The 13,339-nt window shown below is 38.4% G+C and overlaps 3 protein-coding genes and 2 non-coding genes across 5 annotated transcripts; 4 read left to right on the top strand and 1 right to left on the bottom strand.

Moving 5' to 3' along the window:
• The first annotated feature begins 323 nt into the window (after positions 1-323).
• On the top strand, positions 324-465 carry LOC117407550 (U4 spliceosomal RNA). The gene has a single exon (XR_004545074.1). It is a non-coding gene; the product is annotated as a U4 spliceosomal RNA (small nuclear RNA).
• A 1,153-nt stretch (positions 466-1,618) lies between these two features.
• LOC117407541 (U4 spliceosomal RNA) lies at positions 1,619-1,760 on the top strand. The gene has a single exon (XR_004545067.1). It is a non-coding gene; the product is annotated as a U4 spliceosomal RNA (small nuclear RNA).
• A 562-nt stretch (positions 1,761-2,322) lies between these two features.
• Positions 2,323-9,412, top strand: LOC117405391 (probable dolichyl pyrophosphate Glc1Man9GlcNAc2 alpha-1,3-glucosyltransferase). The gene is made up of 13 exons (XM_034008415.3): positions 2,323-2,449; positions 2,880-2,958; positions 3,284-3,477; positions 3,739-3,848; positions 4,411-4,478; positions 5,143-5,269; positions 5,493-5,596; positions 6,146-6,266; positions 6,755-6,894; positions 7,322-7,461; positions 7,737-7,834; positions 8,004-8,076; positions 8,359-9,412. Exons 1-13 carry the CDS (start codon positions 2,361-2,363, stop codon positions 8,591-8,593), a joined length of 1,578 nt encoding a protein of 525 aa, XP_033864306.3. The 5' UTR covers positions 2,323-2,360; the 3' UTR covers positions 8,594-9,412.
• A 530-nt stretch (positions 9,413-9,942) lies between these two features.
• LOC117406830 (NADH dehydrogenase [ubiquinone] 1 subunit C2) lies at positions 9,943-11,298 on the top strand. The gene is made up of 3 exons (XM_034011156.3): positions 9,943-10,230; positions 10,663-10,806; positions 11,091-11,298. Exons 1-3 carry the CDS (start codon positions 10,092-10,094, stop codon positions 11,138-11,140), a joined length of 333 nt encoding a protein of 110 aa, XP_033867047.3. The 5' UTR covers positions 9,943-10,091; the 3' UTR covers positions 11,141-11,298.
• A 1,028-nt stretch (positions 11,299-12,326) lies between these two features.
• On the bottom strand, positions 12,327-12,959 carry LOC117972920 (mid1-interacting protein 1-B-like). Its single transcript, XM_034923373.2, has one exon. It carries the CDS (start codon positions 12,870-12,872, stop codon positions 12,468-12,470), a length of 405 nt encoding a protein of 134 aa, XP_034779264.2. The 5' UTR covers positions 12,873-12,959; the 3' UTR covers positions 12,327-12,467.
• Positions 12,960-13,339: the final 380 nt, after the last annotated feature.

Genomic DNA, 13,339 nt, shown 5'->3' on the forward strand with positions numbered 1-13,339 from the left:
TCTATACCCCCTTGGTCGTACTCAGCATAGTCTATTTTGTCAAGCGAGATTCCTCATGTTTCTGCAAACAAGCGAACATTGGGAGATGAGATAATTAGCATATTGCAATCCCAGCATGCTTTTATGTAAGCGGTAGTGCATTTAAAACTCATTGCTCTCTGTTCTGTGTTGTCTATTTTATGTATTTGGGCTAGTATCAGCAGTATTTTATATCAATGCATATTTATTTTGAAATGTAATGCTTTTTGAGAGAGATCTAAAATACACCGTAGCAAGGACGCTGGTGTCATTCAAAGGGGAGCCCGGCTTTCTGCGGGTTGGTTAGCTTTGCGCAGTGGCAGTATCGTAGCCCATGAGGTTAATCCGAGGCGCGATTATTGCTGGTTGAAAACTTGACCCAATACCCCGCTTGTAACGACTTGAAATATAGTCGGAACTTGCAATTTTTGACAGGCTCTAAGGAGGCTGATTTTACCGGTTAAAGCAGATTGTTGTTATTGAGGAGCATGCTTTTTAAAGTTTGCGTAGCACACCGTACTGGTCATGTACGTGTTTCAAATAGTATCAAATGTATATTTCCAAGGTACAGAATATACTCATAAAAAAACAAAACACTTGCAGGCTCTGTTACAGAATTAGAAAAGTCAGCTGAAAAATATAATTGGGTGAATTTCATCAACATTTTCAACAAACCCGTCCAATAAAAACACCCATTTCATGTGTAATAAACCCTAAGCATATTTGTAAATGTAGTAGATTGATTAGAGAAATCTGTGTCGATACGCGAAGCAGAAAGCCATGTGTTGTGCAACACTGTCTCGGCTTGGTGTGTTGTTGATGTCTGATTTTAGCAATTGGAGTCTCTTTTAGAAGCCTGCTTATAGCCTCATAGTAAGGAAACGAAACAGTTCTATATTTTACTATATTATACATAGCTATTTGAACTGCTTCAGAATTGCTACAGCTTCGATGAATTGAAGAAAAAAAGGTCATTTTGTTTCACTCTGGTAGATACGTGTCCCGTTTTGTTTGCGTATCAACCTGGCTGTACAGTCACTATATATCATTATGATACGTAGGCTACATTTGCACGTGATTTCTTATAGGAAAAAAGCCTATATATTCTAATTCAACCAGCCTATATATTCTAATTCAACCAGCCTATATATACTAATTGTTTTCGTTCTTTCTTGCTACTTCAGAATTGTCATTAGATTGCCCTCCACTGTTTGTGTGGTTTGAATATGGCTTGTCCCGCATTGCTAAGTATTTTGTTAAAAATAAATGCTGATTATTTAGCACGTAATCACGCAGGTGCTGCAACACACTGAAGCCATGAGTCAGAACTTTAAAGCTGCGCACGCAAGCGAACATTGGACTGGGACGATATTAGCATATTGCAATCCCAGCATGCTTTTATGTAAGCGGTAGTGCATTTAAAACGCATTGCTCTCTGTTCTGTGTTGTCTATTTTATGTATTTGGGCTAGCATCAGCAATGTTTTATATCAATGCATATTTATTTTGAAATGTAATGATTTTGTGTGATCTAATGCATGACACCGTAGCAAGGACGCTGGTGTCACTCAAAGGGGAGCCCGGCTTTCTGGGGGTTGGTTAGCTTTGCGCAGTGGCAGTATCGTAGCCCATGAGGTTAATCCGAGGCGCGATTATTGCTGGTTGAAAACTTGACCCAATACCCCGCTTGTAACGACTTGAAATATAGTCGGAACTTGCAATTTTTGACAGGCTCTGAGGAGACTGGTGAACTGGTTGGAATGAGAGATTGGTCTATTTAGATAGTGAGTTGTGTGCACACTACTGTCATACTTGTGTTTTGTAAGGCTGTGTAGCCACCTGCTGATCAGTGATTTGAATAATAATGTAGAATTTATGCTTGTAAATCACATAATTTATTTTGTCATAAATTCTTCTTTTTTAATTTAAACTTCTCTTGCTACTTTTAAAAAATCTTCTGCACTTGCAGGCTGTTACACAACTAGTGCAGTCAGCAGAAACACAGAACTGGGTCACTCGTTTCAGCAACATGCGGGTTCAATAAAAATACCTTTTTAATATGTACTACCTCCGAATCGCGCTGCATATGTTGCTTTGTCGTTTATCGATATTATTTCTACATTTAGTAGATTGATTAAGGAAGTATCTATCTATACTCGAAGCAGGAAAGCATCGTGCCGTGTGTGTGTGTGTGTGTGTGTGTGTGTGTGTGTGTGTGTGTGTGTGTGTGTGTGTGTGTGTGTGTGTGTGTGTGTGTGTGTGTGCGCGCGCGTGCAGAGAACACTGTCTCGGCTCGGTGTGTTGTTGCCTACTAGTTGTCAATAAAGTTTTTTGAACAGTGTAATGGCGGCGCTCACGGCTGTGAGCTGGAGCTGGTTCCTGACTTTATCAATCGGAGTGTCTCTGTTAAAATGCCTGCTTATAACCACATAGTAAGGAAACTAAACAGTTCTGTATTTTACTCCTAGACAAGCACTTAACCACGGTTATACATTTTTATCTGACGTTTGATTCATGTAAACTTTGCAGTGCTGTACGTTAGTTTGGTGTTCAGACAGCTCATCACACACATCTTGTATGAATCGTATTTTAATGTAAAGGTTGCGGTAATAACCTGTCCAATGTAAAGCAACTACTCCAAAATGAAGTAGTACTTTTTGTTTGACATACTTAAATAGCATGGCTTATTAGTATGTTATTTTAACTGCTTCAAAGTTGCTACAGCTTCGATGAATTGCGGGGTGGGGGGTCCTGTTTTTTGACTCTGGTAATAATGGTAACTCTGCATATGTTGCCTGTTTTGTTTAATCAAACCTTGCCTGTATAGTCACTAATTTATTTATTTATTTAATTTTTATGTAGTCATTCGACAGATTTCGAGGTCCATAGAAACTGGCTTGCAATCACACACAGCTTGCCTGTCTCTCAGTGGTACTATGAGGTAAGTAGTCTGTAATAAAAAAAATAGGAGGATTACTCGCTATTACAATCCAAAAAACCTGGACCATTCTTATATTATATTGTATTGATGTATGTTTTTCTTAAGTCAAAGTAAATCCAGAATATGTCGTAGTGTTTCAGTGTTGAGACAGAGAACTAGCTCAGGATTACCAGATTAAAAAAAAAAAAAAAAAAAAAGTTACATTGGATTCACAAGAGTAAGATGAGATTCTTTTGTGTTTCCACTTGCATGAAAAACTTCGAAATAGTTTGCCGTAAAATATTAAACAAGACTTTATATATTCTCATTTCTTCTTTTATTTTAGGCTACTTCAGAATGGACACTGGATTATCCTCCATTGTTTGCGTGGTTTGAATATGGCCTGTCCCACATTGCTAAGTATTTTGATAAAGAAATGCTGGTTATTCAGCACTTAAATCATGCAAGTCCTGCAACAGTACTCTTCCAAAGGCTGTCAGTCATCTTAACTGATATTGTCTTCATTTACACAGTAAGAGAGTAAGTGTTTGTGCTGCTGTTTCAGTAAGTCATTTAATAATAGGGTTACCATATAACTGTGTGTACACTAGGACAGTTCAGGATTTTCAACTCACATCACAATGCTATCTGGTACGTTTTGTCCTAGTGTACATGGAGTCATACGATAACCCTAAATAATACAAAGTGGTTCATTTTAGTTGTAACAAGAGTATCTATTTGAAACATGTGTAATGCATGTAAAATTAACAAGCGTACTTACCTTGCTTTATATTGTCACAGGTGTTGTAGGTGTGTTAATGGGAGGAAAGAATCGAAGGAACTTCTAGAGGAACCAGCGTTTATTCTTGCCATGCTGCTGTTATGGAACTTCGGGCTCCTGATCATTGATCGTATCCTTCAATTCAGCAGGCAGAACCAGTTTAACATTTTTTGTTTTAATATATAGAGTAAATGTCTTGCCTGTGATGAAGGGACAGTAAACCAGATACAGTATGTAATTACACCTGTAAAATGGTATACAATGTAGAAACTTGAAAACTAGATGTATCCTGTAACAGGGTGGAAGCTGGGCACAAACTGGCGACCCCGCGCACCGCAAGAGAGCGTTTTAACCACAATCCAAAAGAGCCAGCTCATCTGCATTCATGGTTTTAGAGCTTTTAACCTCATCTCATCTCACCGACAGGAGGCAGAGAATCTGTAACGGCAGTGTATCACACAACACTGCCCGTTACAACTAGATTTGGTTCAGTATTTATTTACAACTATCATGCAGAAACCCTGGAAGGCTGCAGTTTACTTAATTACAGGGTTTAACACCAATATGTGTAAATAGTGATTTGATTGTACGCTAGCTTAAAACTAGTTTCAGCATTCATCGTTTTTTTTCACATTCAAATACAGTATTTAGATTTAGATCACCTACATTATTTATTCTTAACTCATGTGTAGATATTCATTTTCAGTACAACGGCTTCTTGTTTGGCTTTTTGCTTCTTTCAGTTGCAAGACTCTTGCAGGTAAACCAAAAATAAAAATGGTCTCATTATATTCAGTGTTAATATTCTCAGACCGACAGCTCATCCTGACTTGAAGTGATTTAAGAAGATCTGATGCAGGGCTTCCGTGCCTCCCACAAGTATACACAAAAAGGAAGGCAGAGAGAGAGCTTTTAGCCACTATCCTCCGAGACTGTGGAATGCATTGCTTCCTCATGTCAGAAGTGCGACAGTGCATGATTTCTTTCGCTTTTTAAAATGACAATTTAAACTGTGTTTTAAAATGTGTACCCGTCTTTCTTTTTTAATTTTTACATTTCTTTTTAACATTATATTATACCACACTGCTTTTTTATTTGCTTTTTCACTCCATTTAGAAAAAAAAAGATCTTAACCCTGTTTTAGTTTGACTTTCTTTTTGCTTTGAGAAACTTCATGTATGAAAGGCGCTTTATACATACATTTGATTTGGTGTTTCCCATGAAAAGTCACCTGCCTGGTTGAATGATATGGTGTGTGTTTCAGGATACACAGAATGAAGTCCAAACTACTGTGGATCCACTGAAGCAACCCAGTCAAATAGGCTGTATAGAAATGTTACTGTTGTACGTAGCATTACCTGGATATATAAACTTTCAGATGTAACTGAGCTCTTTCAGTCTTTAAAATGATTCTTGTTTTGCAGAACAGACATCTGGAGGGGGCTCTGGTGTTTGCTGTCTTGTTAAACCTGAAACACATCTACCTGTATGTTGCACCAGCGTATGGCATCTACCTCCTTCGCTCATACTGCTTCACGAAGAGCGCGCCAGGTACAGCGTGCTTTCAAAACCTGCTCACCTGGACACTTTCGGTTCTGCACTTTATTGTTTCGGAAATGTGATTTATAACTCATTTGTATTGCATAATGATGTCCCGAGCAAAGCATTTAACTGCAGTCAGTTCACTACTTGTTAGTCCAGTTTAGACTAGCCCCCGGATTGCTTATCTGTAGCTGTTCTGAGATGTTGTGTTCTAATGTCGTTCTGTTTTCAGATGGATCAGTTAAGTGGAGTAGTTTCAGCTTCACTCGTCTTGTTGCTTTGGGCACAATCGTCTGTTCTGTGTTTGCAGTTTCATTTGGGCCTTTCATAGCCATGGTAAAACTGTATTTTGTTTTTTATACCATAATAAATGATGTATTTTCTGCATGCCAAAGTTGGCTTCTTAAACACCAATTCAACAGTCTTACAGAAATGTTCAGATCACTTGTTTACATATTTTCTTTCTTTTTTTTTTTTTACAAGCAAAGACTTTTGAAATGTTAAACCTTTTCTCAAACACCCTAGATATGCTCAGAATACCCAGTTTATTTTCTATTACTCATCTGAGCTTTTTTAAAATGAATTACAGATTTACAATGTTAATTATGCACTGCAAGTTATACTTCAGTGTCTAGCATCAATTAAAAAAGTTTTCTATCTACATTAGTGGGACAGTATACCAGCTGCAACTGTCTTTTTCAACCACTAGAGGGAGACTGTTACACACTTAATGTTCTATGTCTGTGAAATAGTAAAAGACACATTCAGTCCCAAGGCATACTATCTTTTGTCGCTGATAGGGCGTTTTAGTGGCTGATAGTCTGTTATGCCTGTTATATGTAAAAGGGATTGTATTTTTTCACAGTGAGTGTTTCTGTTTTTTAGGGTCAGTTACCTCAGGTGCTGTCCCGGCTCTTTCCCTTCAAGAGAGGTCTGTGTCATGCCTATTGGGCTCCTAACTTCTGGGCTTTGTACAATGCGGTGGACAAAGTTCTCTCCATCCTGGGTACTGCACTGTTCTCATTGTTAACTTTATCAAAGTGTAATTCCTTGCATTAGTAGTAGGCAAAACCTTAATCCTAAATGAATCCTAAACTTAAAACTCACACTATGTTAAGTCACCTTTGTTCGATTTTGCTGAGTTGATTTTCAAAATATGAAACACTGCTTTCTTAACAAAGCATGAATACACACAGATGTCAAAGAGCCATGATAACATCTTTATTCACTGTAGCTAAATATGTGGTTTCAGCAGATGTGGACTTAAAGGCTGCCTCTTTTAAAAAGAAGAAATTCTAATTGAATTTCACCTTTAATGATTGCTAATGATTTGAGAAGAAAAATCGAGTCAGAGAATGTCAAACACGAGGGGTCTGTTGAAAAATCGAGTCAGAGAATGTCAAACACGAGGGGTCTGTTGAAAAATCGAGTCAGAGAATGTCAAACACGAGGGGTCTGTTGTTCAAGTATTATCGATTGAGCCTTATTTTGTAGGTTTGAAATTGAAACTCCTTGATGCTGATGGGGCTTCGAAGGCTTCCATGACTGGAGGTTTGGTGCAAGAATTCCAGCACACCGTCCTGCCTTCTGTGTCGCCCTTAACAACGTTCATTTGCACCCTTGTTTCAATCACAGTGAGTATCTGCACCTGCTGTGACCGTACCTAGACCCTCATGTCTTGTGCTTATTCAATTTATATGATAAGGATTGCCTTACATCATACAGCTGATTTTAAATATACCAAAATTCAATGCGTCACCTAAATGCACCAATTTCAAACAGTGTTTGTTTGGCTTCACAGACGTAACTAATTGGATGTTCTTATAAAATCAAATTAGATCAATTAGATTTATTTTGCAAGTGTATTTTAATTGCCTCAGATTTGTAAACATATATTTTGTCAAGGAGTTTGCCAAATACAGCTTAGTGATGTAATCACTTGTACAAATGCACACCTACAAACCCCTGCTGAGAAATCCTAACCTACCTGCTGAGTCACTTGCATGTGTCCTGTGGATTAAGACCTTGTAAACCTGCGCTGGTGTATCCCTCTTCCCCCAGCCTGCGGTTCTCTGCCTGTGGCGCAAACCTCAAGGACCCAGAGGCTTCCTGCGGTGCCTGATCATTTGTGCTTTGGGATCTTTCATGTTTGGTTGGCACGTGCATGAAAAGGCTATTCTTATTGCCATTCTTCCCTTGAGGTAAGTGACTTACTTTTAAATGCTGTGGTTTTGTTTTATTTTGTGCCATCCTAATTATGTCTCGACGTGATATATGACCCTAAAAGATAGACACTTTTTGAATCTCTTTGCATGGATGCTGTTTATTTAGTTTGAAACCTGCAGCTTCTTGATTTTTTTCCCAGTCTGTTACTGGTTGCCCCATCTTGTTAAATCAGGGTTCAATAAGGGTGCATATTTAAAGATACAGAACCACTATATGAATGTACAGCTAAATCCTCTGTGTTTTATTGCAGTTTAATGGCTGTGGACAATCGGAGAGATGCTGGAATATTTATAATATTGACCACCACTGGCCACCTCTCTCTCTTCCCTCTTATCTTTACTGCACCAGGTAACAGAGAGGGTGGGGGGTTAATCCATTTCAAATATGTTTTATTTATTTATTTGTTACAAAACCTATGTAGGATTAAACATGCCTGTCATAGTAATTCTATGAACTATTGGAAAATATATAGCAGTTACTTTATAAAAATTCATCCTTTTTTGTGCATTGTTTTCAGAGCAGCCCATCAAGATCTTACTAATGCTCCTGTTTACAATATACAGTTTGGCTTCACTACAAAGGCTGTTTAGGTAAGAGAATTAAAGGGTTCTTCCTCACTAAGATTTGTCATTTGAGTTTATTACCTGGGATATAGTTAAGGAGTCTGTACTTGCGTATGCCATGTTTTAAAGAGTCATTCTGAAGTCACTAGATCCTCAGATGCTGCTCAGACTTGTCCACATGCAACAAATGTCTGTCAGCAACTTCAGGGTAAACGATGACACTTCAAAAGTTGCAACACTTACATTTGTAATTTTTCTAGTGTGTATCATGATTTGAGTTAAATATCGTTTCTGTCTTTATTCCTGCAGAAAAGAAGGCAGTTTACTGAGCTGGCTGGAAGCCGTCTATCTTACAGGGCTGGTTCCCTTGGAAGTTTTCTGTGAAGTGGTGTATCCGCTGACAAGCTGGCAGCAAACCTTACCTTTCCTGCCTCTGCTGCTTACCTCAGTTTACTGTGCACTAGGAATAACGTACTCCTTCTTTAAACTTTACCTGTCAATGCTAACTGAGCCAGAGGGGATGCAAAAGAGAAAGGACCAGTAATGTGCTATTACTGTACCAATACTGTAATAATGGACTGCAGAAAGATTACTGTATATGAGGACCAGGATCATGGACATCTGCTGTGCAACAAGATGATTGAAATGTCTCTTATAAGAAACATATACATTTACAGTGTATAATTGGAATGGACCAAATATTATATATTTTTGGTTTTGGAATAAAAAGTCAGAGAAATAAGGATAAATATTGTAGTTTCATATATGTCAAAAACAAAATGACGAAAACTGCTGTCAAAATGTGTTTTTTTTCTGTGTTAATCATCTTTGTTTTCCATACAACAAAGCCAGCTATGTCTTTAACCAATACAAAGGGTTAAAAAGTGATGGAAACCAAACCCTAACAGGCACCAACACGTTATATTTATAATCGTAAAACTTGAGATATGAACATTGTTTTGAGTTTACTGTCACCATGTCACACATTTGAATCAATGCTAAACATATGATGTTTGTTTTCTTCGTAAAGTATATTTATGAATTGGCAGTAAATTAAGATTTTGTAATACAGCCAAATAAAACAATATAAAACCGACACCAATTCCTTTAGCACCTGGCTAAATATGTGATCCTAATACTCTTAAACTCTTTTTAAGCTACCACTATGAGATGCCTGCACAGTATTTCCGTCTTCCTCAAATAATCCTACCAGTTGCCTCTAAAGGCTAAACAGGTATCTCTTTTTGTACCCTTTCATTTGCAAAGAGGTATGTGCAGAAGGGAATAGGAAAAGGCTAATTCACTTGCTGCTCCTGCCTTGTTTTCAATACATTGTGTTTGTGGGTCTCAGCCTAGCCCCAGGTGGACAGTAGTTCACACCACTAAGCAGTTTAGTAGATGGCAGTCTCTTGTGTTCTGATCTGGATAGAGGTTCCATTGCAGAGCTCAGCAGGGATGCTTTCAGAGGCGCTATGCTATGCCTCACAAGCAACAACACCACTAGCTGCACACTTCTTGACTAACATTACATTCACCATTTAAAAAAATCCAGTTATATAAAACTGCTTGTTCCATTCTTTGGTCGCATGCATGTAAAGAAACAGAAATAGAGTATAAACAGTTTTAAATTAAAACCGCCTTGGACCACCACCACGTGTGAAGAAAGTTATAGTTGAGAAAGCATCAGCAGTACACTGTAGATTTATACAACGTTCATTAAATACAGTTTGCACTAGACTTGCTTATGTTTTTGTGGATGGAGAACAAATACAACGTAGCTTTAAAATGCATCTTGAAATGTGTCAACGTTATAAGTGTTTAACATCAATAAACACAGTAGGCATTGTTTTGCTGTGCTGTACTGCAGCGGAACCATTGTACTTGCAGTCAAAGTTTCTTCGACGGAAGTAGTATACATTTCCGTCCGCCTAGTTGTCCTTGGTTTCCTCTCGGTTGAGGTGACAGTAGTTGGGGGTTGTTGTTAATTTAATATTTTTGTCAGCAGTTGTTGGGTAGGGGGGTATTTTTCTCAGGTAGCAACCATGGAGCTGCTGCCGGTCGAAGCCAAGGGTCTTCCTCCCCCAGACATCCTGAATAGAAATTCTGCGTGGTTCGGACTGGTCGGCTGGTTCTCTGCAATGCTGCACAACGGACTGAACCGCAGGCCAGCACTCAGATCCGGTGAGCATATCATTAATATATACACGGGGATTTTACAAGAGGCAAATCTGATGTTGATTAAAAACATGAAAATGTGATTTCAGTGAAACCGTCCTACCCAGTATAATTCTACCACAGCTATTATAACTGTGAGACTCTCCATCCGGCATGATATTTCAGCTATTTTGCTCATTTGTTTTAAATGTTCTATACATAAACATTTCAGAGTCAGGTGGCATATAGCAGATTTGTGTACGTGTTTTTTTATATATATTTTTAAATCACACTTTCTAAGGTACAACTAGTATTAAGAAAATAATTCGAGAAAACAAACGTATCGACGAAGGCACTGGCAGAATCGTTTGTTTACTAGATTTTTTTTTTTAAGTTTTACCTGGCATTGTCTTGGTTCTGTCTCAACTTCCACGGTTCTGTTTGTCTTCCTTTCTTTAGGTGTGCACCGTCAACTGCTGTTGGTAAGCATTGGCTGGTTTCTAGGGTACCACATTACCAAATACGAGAATTATACATACGCCAGACTAGATCGAGATATGAGGGAGTACATCCGACTGCATCCAGACGAGTTTCAGGAGAAAGGTAAACATTGTTCTCTCATTTCTAGGCAGTTTATGACAAAATATTGCTTCAGTAAAAAAAAACATAAACATGCCCCTATCAGATATGATATTATGTTTTATAATAAAAAAAAACTGCTTAATTAACCCGTCCAGTCTTTTAATTATTTTTGTCAAGCAGAAGAATGCGAAATGAAGTTATATAATTCAAAAAATTAACTTCTTTATTGAGTGTATATGTAAGCCACCTCTATACATAGCCCGAGTATCCTGATCCTGACCCTGACCGTGTTCTTTCTTTTGTAGATAAAAGGACCTACGCAGAAGTTTTGGAGAAATTCACTCCCATTCGCTGATTCAGTATTGTTGACCTCAAATGGGAGAAATTTTATTTGAAGCTTGGTAGGGAGATGTTATCTGCTGTAAAGGGTAATTTGTGAGAAATGCTTGGACAGATACGTACAAAACATTAAACACGTGTATATGATAAATTAAACTTCTTTTTTTTTTCTCAGTGTGGTGTGTTTTGTTTGGATCATTACTTTGTGCTGGATGTAAAGAATATGCCTTTGCATACAAGCAGAATCAACATTTTTTAATTTGTGAGACATGAGACCATCATTTTTATTTTTTATTCAAGGCATGCTTATTAATATTATGCCTTTTAATACCCCATTTAAATAGATTTAAATTATTTCTATTTAAAATAATTAAATCAAGTCTTATCTTACACATATTTTTAAACCAAGAATGTACTTCAGTCATCTGCAGTTCCACTATTACCCAACAGATGGCAGTGCACTCGGAACACATTAGGAATAATGCATTTTTTAAATAAACAGAATTGTCGGAGTTAGAGTTTGTTACTGTTCAGTTTGCCTCAACTTTGATCAGTTGGTCAGGTATTACTATATGAGTTTATTGTTTTTAACTAAAAAAAATGTTTTTTGGTTTTTTTTCTATACTGTTGTGGTCAAAAGTAACATACATTGTCAAGCTAATTTTATCTCGTTACTAATGTCAAATAAATGGATGAAGTTTCACAATAATACCTGGTCGTGCAGAAATATATTTCAGCATCGCCGCAAAAAATAAACAATTAAGGGGGAAGTTCCCATTAGAAATCCCACTGTTTAGTCTACCAGAGAACAATGCATTCAAATGGATGTATTTCCTGTTTAATACAAATAGTCTGTAAATGACTTTTTATATGGGTTTTATATTTGTATTTACCGATAGTCAAACAATCTCTCAAAAGCATTTAATAGCATGTCAAGCACCTTTACACTTGAGAAATCCTCTTTGGTAGCACCATGTGCAATTACTCTGTGCTGTTGTATTTGTAATTGTATTTCTTTCCAATGTTAACAGCAAAATATCAATTTTCTAATAAGCGTGCTGCATTTGAAAAAAAAAAGTTAATTTAAAAAGCTTTGTCAATCTGGTATTGTGCATGTACCTGCTGGAAATACATTGCAACAAGACACTCGGCAAAGAATACGAATACTGTGAAAACAAAACACGGCTAGCAGGACCAGGCAATCAGATTAAACCATTTTATTAATGTTTACATTGGCTGTATGATAACTTTGTTTCTTGAAAACAGCAGTTGTTCGCTTGGTCATAGTAGATTCTTTGATGCTGGTGGATTGTTCTTTTTGCGTGGTTTCGCATGCTTTGGTTCTAGTTGGACAGGCCGATGACTTCTTTGTATCGTCTGGTGAGCACGTGGGACGACGTGGTGAGGTTGTTGAGAACCGAGAAGAGCCCCGTCAGGTGGAAATGGAAGAGGGTCTCTGGATCCGAGTCCTCCAGGGTCTCCATTGGGGCGCTGAGGGCTTTCCGCTCATCGGGGGGCATCAGCCCGCTCTCCACAACGTTCCTGACAGACTTCAACATGAGGTAGTATTCATATAGGTCTTTATTGTTGCCCTCTGCTGCAAAGGTGTCCTCGGGCTCCTTGGGGGGGACGTCCCGGAGAAGACTGGGCAGCATGATCGTGTGCTCCATGTTGCGCACAGCAGAGGTGTACCGGCTCAGGGTAGCAACCAGGCAGCTCTTCTGGTTCTTCGGCTCGGCAGACTGCATGGCTTCTTCCTGCTGTTCTTGTGTTGCTGCTGTGATCTTGTTGCTGGTGAGGAAGTCTCAGTACAGTGCGAATTCAAAGGCAGAATGCTTGAGGTTTTATAGGATTGACGGCTCCGCCCTGCCCTGGTTGTAACCATGAAGCAAGGTCTCTGGTGTTTGGATTGCAGTCACTTTGGCAGTATAGACAGTGTCTGTTGCCATAGAAATGGGGCACCCGGCAAATCTGAGGTCACTGACTTCATATCAGGAGATCAGATGATGAAAGCTGCACACTTTTATTCGGTTTCTTTACACATTCAGCAAGTTACAGACTGCAGCACCTTGTCTATACAAATAGGGACTTGAGACTCAAACATTGCATTAACCAGACAATATTAATAATTTGCAAAGTACTGTATGTATCAGAAGACGGGGGTGGGGGTCCACAGCAACTTACAGGGCAAGCCATGTGAGTGTGGTTCAGTCAC

Source organism: Acipenser ruthenus, chromosome 8 (genome assembly GCF_902713425.1).
Source record: "Acipenser ruthenus chromosome 8, fAciRut3.2 maternal haplotype, whole genome shotgun sequence".
Lineage (NCBI taxonomy): Eukaryota > Metazoa > Chordata > Actinopteri > Acipenseriformes > Acipenseridae > Acipenser > Acipenser ruthenus.

Excerpts from the sequence above, each read along its gene's own strand:
- LOC117405391 (XM_034008415.3), top strand. The coding sequence starts at position 2,361 with ATGGCGGCGCTCACGGCTGTGAGCTGGAGCTGGTTCCTGACTTTATCA. Across the intron at positions 2,959-3,283 it reads TCTCTCAGTGGTACTATGAG|GCTACTTCAGAATGGACACT; the intron begins GTAAGTAGTCTG and ends CTTTTATTTTAG. Across the intron at positions 3,849-4,410 it reads CGGGCTCCTGATCATTGATC|ATATTCATTTTCAGTACAAC; the intron begins GTATCCTTCAAT and ends ACTCATGTGTAG.
- LOC117972920 (XM_034923373.2), bottom strand. The coding sequence starts at position 12,872 with ATGCAGTCTGCCGAGCCGAAGAACCAGAAGAGCTGCCTGGTTGCTACC.
- LOC117406830 (XM_034011156.3), top strand. The coding sequence starts at position 10,092 with ATGGAGCTGCTGCCGGTCGAAGCCAAGGGTCTTCCTCCCCCAGACATC. Across the intron at positions 10,231-10,662 it reads CAGGCCAGCACTCAGATCCG|GTGTGCACCGTCAACTGCTG; the intron begins GTGAGCATATCA and ends TCCTTTCTTTAG. Across the intron at positions 10,807-11,090 it reads AGACGAGTTTCAGGAGAAAG|ATAAAAGGACCTACGCAGAA; the intron begins GTAAACATTGTT and ends TTTCTTTTGTAG.